The sequence below is a fragment of the Dermacentor albipictus genome, unplaced genomic scaffold (assembly GCF_038994185.2).
Source record: "Dermacentor albipictus isolate Rhodes 1998 colony unplaced genomic scaffold, USDA_Dalb.pri_finalv2 scaffold_28, whole genome shotgun sequence".
NCBI classification, from domain to species: domain Eukaryota; kingdom Metazoa; phylum Arthropoda; class Arachnida; order Ixodida; family Ixodidae; genus Dermacentor; species Dermacentor albipictus.
In genome coordinates, this window is record NW_027225582.1 from 4,040,977 (window position 1) to 4,055,237 (window position 14,261).

Below are 14,261 nucleotides of genomic sequence, written 5' to 3' on the forward strand. Positions count from 1 at the left end.
CCAGGTGCGAGAACTCAAGTAGGCGTCGCCACCCGTATTCCGTTCTCGCTCTTTTTCTGGCTTGCCAAACGTCTTAACGTTGTAAGAGTGGTGTTTTTGGTGTTGTAGAACGGTAATTTACTGATGCAGAATAAATCATTTTTCACTTTAGTGTCCCTTTAAACTAACCCAAGCATACGTAATGCACCACGTGTGCTATGCCACGCCTTTCTTAAACATCAGTTCAGAGGAGAGGAAGAAATTCGACTCGCTCATTCGACGGTGCATAAAGAGGGCCTTAGGCTTACCAATTAGCATCTCCACAGAGAATCTCCTCTCTATGGGAGTGCACAATACCTGGGAAGAAATAGCAGAGGCTGTCAGAATTTCGCAGCTCGAAAGATTAAGCCGAACGACCACGGGCAGAGCTATCCTCGAAATGGTAGGCCTGCAAACAGATAGGGGACTACGAGGCAAGACAAACATCCCGCTGGACTGCCGAGAAAATCTAATCATCCCCCCCCCCACCCTCCCTCGTAACATGCATCCGATATTCAACACGGAGAGGAGGGAAAAGGGAGCAGAAGCACTAATCAAACGCTTTGATTCGATGGACAGCAAGTCGGTTGCGCACGTGGACGCGGCAAGTGGCAAGTCGGGTGCGGCGATCGCCTCGGTGCGCCCGTATCGGCCGCCTCCATTAGAAGCCTCAACACGGAAACGGTTGAAAGAGTTGCGATACCGCTCGCTTGCGTTGGAAGGGAAGCAAATTTCATAATTAGCGATAGCAAAACGGCCACCTGGAATTTTGGAAAGGGTAGGATCTCGCCGGAAGCTACAAGGGTTCTGGCCAGTAGACGGCTTAACAGAAAAATTAGCCTAATTTGGACCCCCGCACACATGTCCGTTCCTGGCAACGAGGCGGCCCACGAGTCAGCCCGAGCTCTCTACTTCCGGGTGGCTGTGGAACCGCCCGACTGCCGGAACATGGACGAGCGTCCGCAAAATTATACGGAGATTGTCGAAAATTATCGGCTAAGCAGGAGAGTGGTGCCACCACCGGATAAATGTCTAAACAATAGAGAGGCAGTCGCATGACGGCGCCTGCAAGCTGGGAACTTCGTAAACCCGGTCTGGGCATACCATGTTATGCATGATAGAGAAAATGATAAGTGCAAACACTGTGGGGCGAGAGGGACCCTCGATCACATAATCTGGGAATGCGCTAGCTCTCCAGGGACTAAAGCAAACATAAATTGTAGAGAGGTCTGGGAAGCACTGCTGCGGAGCGTGGACCCTGCTCCACAGCAACACGCCATCCACCTGGCGGAAGAAGCCGCGAAGAGCCAAGACCCCTTTGCTTGCTTCTAATCCCGGAGGTCTCGGCCCCCGTCCCCAAGGCCTGTGTGCCGGGGATGGGGAGTAGGGGCTGCCTAATCAGGCGGTACAATAAAGTTGCTATCATCATCATCATCAGCTCGGGCACGTGAAAGTCGGACGCTACCTCGAGCAATTACCTCAAATCGAGGTACCTGCCACGAGCGAGTGCGTGGCCAGCGTATAGCCGCAGATCAGTTGCAGCGCGCGAGCTAGAAGCAAAGGGCAGCGTCACTGTTCCTCCAAGTCTGTCGTATACGCGGTGACGGTATACCTGACTGCTGCATGAAGGCATACATGCAGGTAAGAGCGCGGTTCTCAATTCGTTCACGGCCGCGCTGGAACACGAGTGATCGCGTTCCAGCGCGGCCGTGAATCGTTGTAGCAGGCGTAGGACATCATGAAGGCAAACTCAATGGAGCTTTGTCTTGCAAAGACACCACTTCACATTATTTCTTTCTGAACGCGTATAACGACTCTTACGATTGTATTTTACAATAACGAACAGCAGTGATTGATTTGTCGATGAGAATAGGTCGCTAAGAAAGTTCAATGGAGCACGGCGGCTGTTGAGCAGCAGTCTCAGCATAGGCAGGTCAGGTCGGTAAGATTCGCCACTGGCGGTCGCGGCTTTCAAAGCGAAATGCAAAACTCGATAGATGTGCGTAACATGCGATCAACACGCGAGATCACGGTGCAATCGGAACACAACTTTTGCTAAATAATTAGCGAAGTTGCAGCAACGCTAGATCTAGGACTGTCAAGGCCACGTCCTCAGCGCGACAAATACAGCGTGGCGTTTCGGACGCCGCCGAACACAGGTGTTCTGTGGCCGAACAGCGAAGCAACACTGCGTTCATGGCGGCGCCTTCGCGTTGTCGTGTTTCAGCTTGTATTCGCTGGACGCGGCGGCGGCGGTATGAAACCACGGATTGACTGAGGAACGCACGACCGCGTTCGGTGGCGTGGCGACGCAGCGTTTGCAGGCGACTTTGGGATTAACCGCCACCTGACAAGCACCGCCTGCACCGCTTTCACCCGCCGGTGTTCGTTGTGCGGGCACTGCCAGCAAGCACTCACCGCCGTTCCTTTCTTCGCTCCTCGTCGTTACGGTCGCTTGGCCTTTGCGGCGGTGGTTTGCGTGCACGCACACACGTGCACGCGTAGTCACAGCTGTTGTGCTCGTAACTCATCGCTTGAGAGTGATTTGTGTGGCACCCGCGCTGGACATCATGGCCCACAGCGGAGGGGGCGGCGAGGACGCGACGACGCCCGGCGAAGCGCAGCAGCCGTCTTCGCCCGTGGAGATCACGCAGCAGCCCCGAGTGACGTTCGACGTAAGCTGCCCGCCAATCCAACATATCGGCCGCTCGTCCAGAACGGCATGCGGTCAAGCAGTTCGACCGGGCGAATGGCAGCGAGCCTCGGGCTGCACATACGCGCGCCGGGCTTGCGTTCACGAAACGACCGCATGCGCACGTTCGTCAGATAATGATGCACTGCCGTTTTCATGCCGTCAGCACGTACGGCAAGCCAAATTAAATTGGGCTTTTCTCGCCATGCATTTCTGCTTCCATCCTACGAAAGAGTGAATAACAAAATACGGTTATTTTGTTGACCGTTAACCGTATTTTGTTAATCGTCGTCCGTAGCCGTTAAATTTTCACAGGTAGCTGTTGGAAACATATTCCAGATTTTATAGCACAAAATAAATAACACGAAACTAGGTGTTTTGTGTTCTTTCAGTACAGTGCCTATTTTGTGCCTTGTTACTTTTCATTATCTTGAAAGTTGCTCATTATCCTGCAAGCATAGCTTACCGTGTGTAAAGCGGAAGAGTTGCTGCGTGTTTGACACTGTCACCAAAATGGTTATCTTCATTCTAAACCAGATGATAATGTGCAAGCTGTGTCACTTAATGCATGCATGAGGAATCAGCAGAGGTCAGTGGCCAGACCAATTTATGACTCTTCACTACTAATGAATCTGTCAGAAGCATACTTGGCTTGCATCGCATTGGTATTTGTTATCACTGGTGCTTGGCTACTAAGCTTTTGGAGAGTGGCATGCAAATATGCCTCAAGTGTAGTAACTACACTAAATTATAAGTAGTGTACATCGCTTTTTACGGTTTCAATATTTGGTGGCATTTGTTTTTGCTTCCTAGGAAAAATAACACAGAATATTATTTTTGATAAGTCTCCCGCCCCCACCAGCAGCCTGCCAATACCTGTAATCAAACCTATGCCACTGCTGGCACACAGTTACATTGGTGAGGAAGATCCAAGTTTAGGTGGTCTTATACAGATGTCACACGGTGCACTTTTGATTGCGATCAAGTCCGATTCTGATTTAATTTCTTGGTCGCGATTGGCTCCTTTGCGCAAGCTGCGTGAAGGAGCCAATCCCGGTCAACAATTTTCTATCTGGATCGGGCTTGATCCCAATTGAAAGTGGCCGTGTGACACCAGTAACAGTGGCTGTTTCTCGACTGCACACCGATTTCCCTATTTGTACAACTGTGGAGCTTAGCAGAATTTCACCACCTGCTAAGGGTTTTCATTTCTTTCACGTCCATCCTTCACCGTACCAATTGAAATGCAAAAGGAGTGTATGGTTTTCGGTAGATGTGGCACTGCCTGGTGCAAAGCAGCAGGCGTAAGTATGGATGACCATCTGTGATGTGTTACATGCAGCGCTCTGTGAATCGGTCGCACACAGACACTGACATCCCTTTCAGGCCTCAGTCAGCTCATGCGCTCATAGCTGCATCAGAGTGTTCGTTGCTCTGGGACTGTCACTTGGTCCCTGTAGTATCATTTTCCTTCTCCATTCCTAATTTTTTCTAATACAGCCGCACTGATAGCCAGCAGAGGACCTCAGTTTGAAAAAATCGGGGGCCTCGTGAACACTCAACAAAGCCCGATTTTGCAAAATTGGAGTTCTTAGCTTGCTCCCACAACTGTAGTATTAACTAGGATTGGAGGGAGGGAAGAAGAAACAGACCACTATGCTGCAGGCATAGCGTGCAGGTGGCGCAACTATCAACAGTGTGCACTAATTTGTACCACTCGCATTAGCTTGAAACCCATGCTTTAACCAATAATAGCGAAGGCATAAATGGGATGCTACTGCCCCTGTGGCTTGATGAAGTGAGTGTCAAAGTACACCACAATGAATCACCTTCAAGTCAAACACTGTTACGATACTTGCGTCATTGCTGTCATGCATTCTCTGCTGCAGTGAAGCTAAATGAAATTTTGACAATTCTTTGCCACAGGCTTTACTTGCCCTTTGACCATCCTCCCAGCCAGCCCACCGTGTCTGGTGTAGACAGTGTTTTTTTGCTTGGTCTCCCAACAGCCTGTCAAGACCTGGGGCAGTCTGTTATCACTGGCATGTACAGTCTACCACAAAAGTTTACGGACCACGGGATCTCAGAACTTTAATTTCTGAGTAGCCTGTAACACTAGTTAGTAAAACCGAACATCACAATGTTCACATATACTGGTAGAGGCTCTAAATGTGAATACTAGGCTGTGTTGTGAGGCTGTGCAGATATTCAGCTTTCTCTCAGATCTTGTGCTCCATAAAATGTCATGGTTGACCGTACTTGAATTATCGTGTTTTTATAATTCGGTAAGGCTCGTACTACATCAAGCTTCCCTAGTAATCTTTACCTGCAAATATAAACACTTATATGAGGGCACTCACAATTAGTTTACTGTCAGTCACACACATGTATGACAATACATACAGCACTAAGGTAACTATTGTGCCCATCTGCCACTCCTTTCTAGATACAACAGCTCCTTATTGGTGAGCTGAGCTCATGCTATGCATACACACGTATCACCTAAGCGCACCATTTCCACAGCGTGAATGGTTTCACTGTTGGTTTTATCTAAAGTGTGCTGAACAGCAAGAGTCTTGTTAACAGCTGTTTGTCCATTCATCCGCAATACTGCACTGACTGTTATAGCTAACAATTGCCTACTTGACCAAGTTGATACTATGTGCTTTAAGTAATTTGCCATCTTTGCTTGGCATCCTGGCAAGAGCAGAGCATATTTGCTGATGGGTTAAATTGTTAGCACTAACAAATTGTCCTGTATTTACATACACTTGCAGAGTAGCTGCATGTTGTAACATGTGCTTGCAGGCCTGCTGTGTCAAGGCTTTTGGCCATTAATAAATACTTTGTTTAGAGCAAAATGACAAACACAAGAAAGACGACAGGACAAGGTGCTTGTGTCTGTCGTTTTGCGCTAAACAAAGTATTCATGGATTCGCACCAACTAGCCCGCCAACGCATTGTGCTGAACTATCTTTTGGCCACTGATTGGCATGAATGCTGTGTTCTGTGGTACACATTTTCAGTACCACTGTATGTGCTGGTTAGCCACTGATTTCACATATGATTGGCTATTGTGTTCAAAGTTAGGTGGCATACATAAAAGGCAGAGCCCGTGCTCAGGTTGAAACTTTTGCACCTGTACTACTGTTCAGTAGCTGGCACTGAATTTAGACTGTGTGTATCATTACAAAAGGAAAAACAAGTCGCCTGTCGATTAGTGTCGCAGTAGCTTTCAATGATGAAATAACTGTTGGTGTTAATGTTGTCCGTTGTAGCTGGCAACGGTTATACAGCGGAGCTCGCCTGAGCAACAAGGCTCTCACATGGATGAAGAACTCCAGGGTGAGTTCTTTGACTGAGAAAGTCCAAGAACAACATTTGTGTTGTTTCTTTCCTTGCATTGCTTAAGTACCCCTCCCCTGTCTTTCTTTGCACTGCCTGGGCAAAAGCTCATGCAACTGCTCCTGCTATGTTCAAACAATCTGCACTCTGGGAGACGCTCACTGTCATGTTGCTGGTACAGCTGCTGCTTTTGTGGAGTAAAAACACCTACTTTCTTTTTGCATGGTCATTGCTATCATCTACAGTGGATTCTGCACTGCACTAGTGTTGCCATCAAGTACCTTTGCCTGATTGCATTGTTCCAAGTACCGAAGGGACCGGTGGACTGAACGGAGTAAGGCAGAACTGAAAAGGAGTAAATGTGACGGCCTGCTTTGACATTGCATTTTTTGCATGTGTTGCTGAGCATGTGGCATGAGCCCAGGTTGACTGTGCATCGTGGCCTAATACAGAGCATGACCTGTGTTCTTTTCTGAGCATGACGATATCTTGGCTTCCTTTTGCGTAATACTGGTGCTTTCATTGTTTTTGCTACCTAATATAATGTGCAAGAAGGGACTTCAGAAAGTTTTAGGCTGGGTAGTCCCAAATAAGCCACAGAAGAGTTTAAAACTAAGCTTGTTGGTACATTTCTGTGAGAATACTTGGGGACTGTGCAAAAAGACGGCACAAGGTTAGACAACACAAGCACTTGTGTTGTCTGATCTTGTCCTGTTTTCTCGCACAGTCCTCAAGTGTTCTCATACACAAATAGGTCACTGAGTGCTGCGGACTGCCGTGGAATACATACATTTGAAAGCTGGACTAAGTTTAGGCACACAGTATATTGGGCTTACAACTTTAACCAAGCATCTTTAAAGGGACTGGCCACCAATCTTCATGATACCCAATTTTTTTAGTGCAATGGAAAGCTTACTGGTCAGAGTGTCTAATCATAAAGTGCTTACACAGAAAACGCTTTGGAACATTTTTTCTCACAATTTTTCAATTTGCACTGAGGATGTAGTCGTTCATTGGAAGCATGCTGAAAATAGTGCTAGGTGAGCGCGATGGCGATTAAACGCCAGCATCAGTGGGAGGCAGAGGACAAATGAGGCCATACCTGTGAAAAAGTATGTTTTTGTTTATCAAGTCGATGTTCTTGCGATACATGTTTTTCTAATTGTTCAATTATTCATGTGATAATAGCTACTTGTTTTCATGGTTTCCTGTCCAACTGCTTTGGTATTTAACCATTTAAAACAGAACCAATGGGATCGAAAACAAAACGATGCCTTTACACGTGATATGGAGTTCAGCGTGTTACTGTAGCCATGTGTGCCAGTTTAGATTTCCAAAGCATAGATTAGTGCGCGAGTGTCTAATAATATACAACTGCAATTTTAAGCAATAATATTTAATAGCAGTTGACATAAGTACAGTAATCTCAAAGAATACATCCGAAGTACCAAGATTTCACCGCCAGGACTTGCCACTTACTGATTTTTGAGACATTCTTTGCCAATTTAAAATTACAATTCCTACTTAAATCGCAAACAGTTTGCTGGATCCTATCACTATAAGTCATGGTCATTTCGTTTCCATCAACATCTCACAGCACATTCTGGCCAGTTGTCAGCCCCTTTAAACATGCATTTGGGCAATGTTATCTATTGAATAATTATCAGCAGTTATTTCACTTGGTGTAATGATCATGGATCAGTGAGAAGTTGAGCTGGTCACAAATTGCTTACCAGATTGTGAAGTGGTTTATGTGGTCGTCACTGTTGCGACTAGATGCCAAGACGTACTTGTGAAACGTCTTTATTCCATCTCCCTACAGGCCGCGTCGCAGCAACGAAGAAGACTCTCACCTCACATTGTACACATGCAGAACAAGCACTCAAATCAAGTTCTTCAATCACAGTCATGGCACACACTCATGCTGCGTTCGATGAAACGCGACCGCGCATTCGATGTAACACTCCTTGCCACCTATTTTACGAGTGGCTATAACCCCAACCCTCCGGAGGCCGTCGCTCTCGGCAGCTTCTTCTGACGATGATCAGTGGGGAAGTGTCAGAGCTGGGTGCTGCTTCTGCTTGGTGTACCAGTGGGGCATCCGGTGGTTCTGCTGAACTTGACTAAAGCACTTCCGCAGCATTCGGCAGATCAGTTTCACGATGCTCAGTGTTATTGTCTGTTCCCAGAAAAGACCTTCTCAAATGATCGGCATGTACGTATCGCACACGGTTTCCGACAAGTACCAAATATGTACATGGCGATTTCACCTGTGTCACTTTTCCGGGCAACTATTTAATAACTTCACCTCGCACTGAGCGCACAAAAGCAGAATCACCAACAGAAAATGACCGCGACATACCCTGCCAATTGTCTGCAGTCGCTTTCACTCTCTCTGCCTTGTCCAACAGTTCACTCCTAACATTTGGTTGGAGCAATGTTAGCCGAGTTCTCAGTTTGCATCGCAGAAAGAGTTCAGCGGGCGTTTTACCCGGGAAAGTATGGGGCGTTGTGCGGTAACACAACAAAAAGTTGTCAATTCTATGCTGCAACGATCGCCTTTCCCCTTTCTCTTCATCTTCTAGTAGCTGCTTAAGCAGTGCTTTCTGTGTAGTTTGTACAGCCCGTTCGGCTGCTCTGTTTGATTGTGGGTGGTACGGTGGCATGAGTGTATTTTTCACACCATTCGCTTTCAAGAAGAGTTCAAATTCTGCAGCAGTGAACTGAGGGCCGTTATCGGTAACATTCTCAGCTGGAAGCCCATGCGATGCAAGCAGAGAACGTACAGCTTCCACTGTTTTCGTAGCTGTCGTAAATGCATTATTTTCACTTTGAGCCATTTCGAATATGCATACATAGTGATCAATGACATATTCCTTTCTGTTACATAGTTACGACACACGTGGCGTGTCTTACAGTATACGACAGCACGCCGTTCGAAGGTTGGAACATGAATCTTTATTGCTTCCGTCTTGGAGCGTATGTATACGAAACAGAGAGGGGGAAAGGGAGAACATGGGAAGGATATCAAACGATAAACGCACGTACCGTCAGCGCTTGCAAGGCAGTCTGATTGCGGCTGACGTCACTTTACAACACTTTCTTTACCTGCAAAATCTAAGTGTACTCTTTCCCACGGACAATCGCTCACTCGCCACTGACACAAAAGTACTGGCTGCACTGAAGGGAGCACAGATTGGCAAGTTTTACATTGGTGTACCACTCGTTCTATAGCATCATTGATGCCTGGCCACCACACCATTGAATGTACACATGAACTGCCATTATTTTGGTGATTCCTAAATGCTGCTCGTGCAAAAGAGCTAGAACCTGTTTGCAAACTTTCAGGCACTACAACCCTGTTGGTTTAAACAATGCAGCCATTGTCAACCGTAAGTTCCAACCGACAAACCCAAAATGATTGTAGCTCATCTGGAACACTTTTTGGCCAACCATGCCAGATCATGTTTCGAACGCTTGTTAAGAGCCTGTCACAGTCTGTTGCACGTTCAATATCTTTGGTAGTGAGCGACAGGTCAGTGAAAGTACAAAAGTAAAAAATTTTTTCAGCCATCTCTTCCGTGGCAGATAACAGCAGACGGGGCAACGCATCGGCATGAGCAATCACGGCCCCCAGCTTATACGCGATTTTGTATCGATAGTTAGCCAAGAAGGTCAACCATCTGTGCACTCTCGTGGTAGCAACAGCACTTCCCTGCCTCTTTGGGTCGAACAGTACTGTCAGTGGCTGGTGTTCTTATACTACCTTAAAGGTTCTTCCATACAGGTATTTGTGAAATTTTTTTACATCAAAGACGATACTCAGGGCTTCTTTTTCAATGTGCCCATAGTTGCGCTCTTAACGCAGTGAGAGACCGTGAGGCAAACGCTATTGGCCTTTCAACGCCATTCTCCGCATGGGACAGTACTACTCCGACACCATATTCCGAGGCATCACTAGCGACTTGAATGTCTTTGCGAACATCGTACAACTCAAGAACACTTTCATCAGTCACCAGCGCCTTGCACTTATTGAATGCATCATCACAGTGCCGGGACCAGTGCCATTTGGTCTCTGCATAGCAGCTCATGTAAGGGTTCCAACACCGTTGACAAATTTGGAAGGAACTTGGAATAAAAATTTACAAAGCCCAGAAAGGCTTTCAGTTGCGTCACGTTGACTGGCCTGGGCACATTCTTTATGGCTAGTACCTTATCCACAGTAGTATGCAGCCCATACCAATTTGGTGACCAAGATAAGTTACTATGTGCTGAAAGAACTCGCACTTTTCGGCGTTGACCTTTATAGCTTGCTTACTTAGGAAATGTCTTTATTGCATCTTCCTAAAGGCCACGTCGCAGCAGCGAAGAAAACTCTCACCTCACATTGCACATGCGCAGAACGAGCACTCAAATCAAGTCCCCCAATCACAGTCGCGGCACACCCTCGCGCCGCGTTCGATGCAACGCTGCAGTGCATTCAATGCAACTCTGCCAAGCATTCAATTAAATGCGGTCACGCGTTCGATTTAACAATCACTTGAATGAGGATCATATTGAGAGTGATGCCAGAATTTTTGGTGGGTGTCTTTTGATGTCACATTTCAGTCTTGCTGATGCACTTGATAAATGCATGGTTAAAGTAACTCCAATGGACAGTGTGCATGGATGTTTTTTGCTGCATTTGCTTTCGCTACCCCAACCGATCCTTGAAAGCGATGCATTGAGAATACAGTCTGCGGAATTGTGATGCAATCATTTCTGTGACTTGGCAGTATTATGCTGACCATTGATCTGTGCTGCCCAAGCAGCATCGGTCCAATAACAAAACAGAAATGTATTTGCAGTGCAGTTCCCTTGATGCTTCCTTTATGATATGGTTCACCATTGTGCAGGGTGGTAAATGGGAGCATCAAAGTAATGTTAAAGCAGTGACTGCCGCTAAAGCAGTTTGAGGTGTGACTCAAATGCTTTTGCTTGTTAAATTTTTCTCTTGTTGGAGATCCTGCCCCTTTCTTGCTCCATCGCAAAACCAATGGTAGTTAAACACTTTGGATATATTGGCCTCCCCTGTGATGGTACATTATCAGCTGTAATATTTTCAATCAATGCTAGTTACCTCTGCAGCAGAAATGGTGCATGGAATTTAATGTTTGACCAGCAAATATTAAATTTGACCAGCAAATATTAACAAACTAACCTCACTCTACTTCGCACAAATTGTGAACTCTTCCTGCTGTCAGCATTATCTTGACTGTTCTCTTGACTGACACAGCTCTGGGGCTCTGGGAGGAAGACATGACTGAGGAGCAGAAGGTGGAGCTTCTGGTGAGTTATGACACGTGCTACTACAGCTTTCTGATCTGTTTTGTTGAGGAACTGCTGTTCTTACTTCATAGGAAAATAGTTTCTCGAGTAGTGGGGATATCTGCAGGCCTATATTTTTGCATTTTAATTTCCTGACATAATATAAGAAGATTGTCTCATGGCTCAGTGAATTCGGCAGGCACGACACCGACATGGGTGGCTGTAGGACAGACACGGATGACAAACTGCATTGTCAAGTGCTGTTCCTTTGCTGTCTCTCTTTGTGATAACTGCTAAATTTTTTGTGCTGTGAACCACTAACTCGAACATGAACCATTCTAAAAGTCATATCACTAAGTGATGCATCTGCAGGGTTAGCTTTTAATACTTTGCTTGTTCAGTTGCAAACTATTTGCCATAACCAAATTTCAGATGACTGGAAGTTTAGTGCTTGTATTAATTAGCAGATGGTGCTCTAGCGTAAAAAATGCTACTCTTTCCTGGCACAGTCCTCCAAATGATTTCAGTCGTGGCAGGAGCTGCAATGGGTCGCTTTCTTCCTGTAACAAAGACACGTGCTAATGTAAGGGCTTTTTTTTTTTAATACTAATACATCCTCTTTATTGCTTTAGAAACCAGAATCGACACAGGCAGCACAACACCTCATGATCAACAGTTACACCATCCTATCTAGACTGTTATGCAGAATAACGAAACCACTAACAACTAACTATGAGCACTTATGCAGTCATCCTTGTTGCTTCTGCTGTGCTCATTCTCTCTTTTTTTTTTTTTGATGAGCTCGCCTCATGTGTGCTCTTCTATAGTTGGTCGTCCTCTGTACCATCCATTACCATTTGAGATTTCCGTCACCTGAAAAGTGCCATTTAGTGAGCACTTTGCGAAAATTAGCCAGCATGCAGTTGTGGCCTACAAGATTGCAACAGTGTGCTGAGGCGATCTTGGAGGCCACACATTTGTGTGCATGCAATGTACTCAGCAAATTTGTCTTTACTAATTTTCCTTCAAAGTCAGAGTAGACCTTATGTGAGAGCAGACCTTACATGAGTAAATATGGTACTTTTACATTTCATGCACGATTGGCTGCACATGTTGACTAGCATTGTACTAGGTTTCCTGTTCATCGCTGATAGAGGTCTATACCCGAGGTGGTGATCCACTGCTTCTCCGTAGTACATGTGATGGCATCGTTGCTAGGAGAATGTCCCCCATGTTTGATCCCCTTGAAGCACTGGAAGCCAGGCGTCAAATCCAGTCTGTATTGTGTGTGCAGTAATGTACTCCAATCTAGGCTATGCGTTGTATGGCTGCATGTTCTTAGAACTGTTAAGTGCACTTAACATTCTCCAGTTGCAAAAGAAAGGTTCCCTTCATCCGTGGGCTGATTTGAAATTCAAGGGTAGTGTTACTGATGTTCAGTAATGTTGTTTGCTGGGTGAGTTGGTTCATATTAGTGGGTGAAAGAAACCAATGGAAAGGACAAAGAACTACACAGGGCAAGCGCTGGACTTGAAACCGAAAGTTTGATGAAAATGGTAGACCCACCGTTGTTGCATAGTGGCTTTGGTGCGTTTAAGCACAAGGACGCGGGATCAGATCCCGGCCACGGCAGCTGCATTTTGATGGGGGTGAAATGTAAAACACCCGGGTAGTACTTAGGTTTAGGTGCACATTAAAGAATGCCAGGTGGTCAAAATTAGTCTGGACTCCCCCACTACGGTCTGCCTCATAATCAGATCGTAGTTTTGGCATGGAAAGCCCCATGATTTAGGGAAAATCTTAGACCCGACATTGAACCATCAACACATGCGTCAACATCAGCAATCTGACCCCGAACAAAGCAAACAAACAGGCATAGTAAGCTACTCAAGCATTTCGATGACTAGGACAATGCATGCCAACAATTTAAAAACAGGATTTCTTTATCTGTGAGGAGTACTGAAGGATCACTTAGAATGCACAAATTTAATTTGTAAATTTTTTTGCACTGCAAGTGGTTCTTGGAAGTCTTGTTAGTCGTAGTAAAAGTGTGGTGGTTTATTTGTACGAGCAAGGAAAAAAAAAAACAAAGCCCTAGTTGTTCTCTCCAATGCATTTACCATGTGCTTTGCAGAGGGTTGTGGCTGCATCCAAAGAGACGGCACAGAGGGAGGAGGCCGTGCGGCAGGCCCACTTTGCACCAGTCATGCACCATGTCCCACCAGTGTCGACTGAAACTCGAGACCACATCACTTGGGACAGAAAGGTGCCTTTCTCATTGCTGGATACTTTTTTTTGTCTCTTCTGCAGCGAATATTCTTTTAACGCGATAGCGTTAGGGAGCCCATGTAGCAGAAAAATCTGGCGTCCGGCATCAGATGTCGCATTGACAAAAATATTTTCGAACCACACATACCTAGGCCGTTCATGTGACGCAAGAAATTCACTGAACTAATTAAATTTCTCAAGCTAAAATACCGTATTTACTCGCATAATGATCGCACTTTTTTTGTCAGAAAAATTGACGCAAATTGAGGGGTGCGATCATTACGCGGGTTAAATTTCCCGCGAAAAAAAAATTTTTTTTTCGTCCCGCGTTTGCTGCGAGATCTGAGATTGCGGGTGCGGGACACATGGGGACACCAAAACAAAAATGGTGGCTGGCGGAGCAAGCCGAACGCGCCGAACGCGATGTTTTTTTCTTCTCGTGAGTACATTACGTGCATTGAAACAGTTTCTTCCGTATCAGTGATGAATAATATCGTTAATATCGGCAAGTTTGCGGCAATAACGTAGCCATGTCCACTTTGAGTGGACAGAAACAGGTGGGCGCGCTTAGCTGCCAGTGACATATAAACACGTGACGGGCATGCTGCGGAAACTGCGGCATCTGTCTTCA

The 14,261-nt window shown here is 46.0% G+C and overlaps 2 protein-coding genes across 20 annotated transcripts in view; one reads left to right on the forward strand and one right to left on the reverse strand.

Annotated features, from left to right (window-relative positions):
- Positions 1-2,568, reverse strand: part of LOC135897587 (uncharacterized) — a 253,823-nt gene extending 251,255 nt beyond the window's left edge. For 4 of the 5 annotated variants that reach the window (XM_065426269.1, XM_065426266.1, XM_065426270.1 and 1 more), the window contains exon 1: positions 2,437-2,499. The gene's annotated coding sequence lies outside the window, so the exon portion shown is untranslated. Of the gene's footprint in view, positions 1-2,436 lie in introns of all 5 variants that reach the window. The other variant, XM_065426267.2, reaches the window with a different exon arrangement.
- The window catches only part of LOC135897584 (uncharacterized), a 144,401-nt gene continuing 131,610 nt past the window's right edge, over positions 1,471-14,261 (forward strand). For 12 of the 15 annotated variants that reach the window (XM_065426251.1, XM_065426262.1, XM_065426265.1 and 9 more), the window contains exons 1-4: positions 2,559-2,693; positions 5,989-6,055; positions 11,331-11,383; positions 13,497-13,628. In XM_065426251.1, coding sequence (XP_065282323.1) covers positions 2,589-2,693; positions 5,989-6,055; positions 11,331-11,383; positions 13,497-13,628 — 357 coding nt within the window. In that variant the 5' untranslated portion in view covers positions 2,559-2,588. Of the gene's footprint in view, positions 1,660-2,558; positions 2,694-5,988; positions 6,056-6,300; positions 6,390-11,330; positions 11,384-13,496; positions 13,629-14,261 lie in introns of those variants that run through there. The other 3 variants (XM_065426263.1, XM_065426264.1, XM_065426260.1) reach the window with 3 other exon arrangements.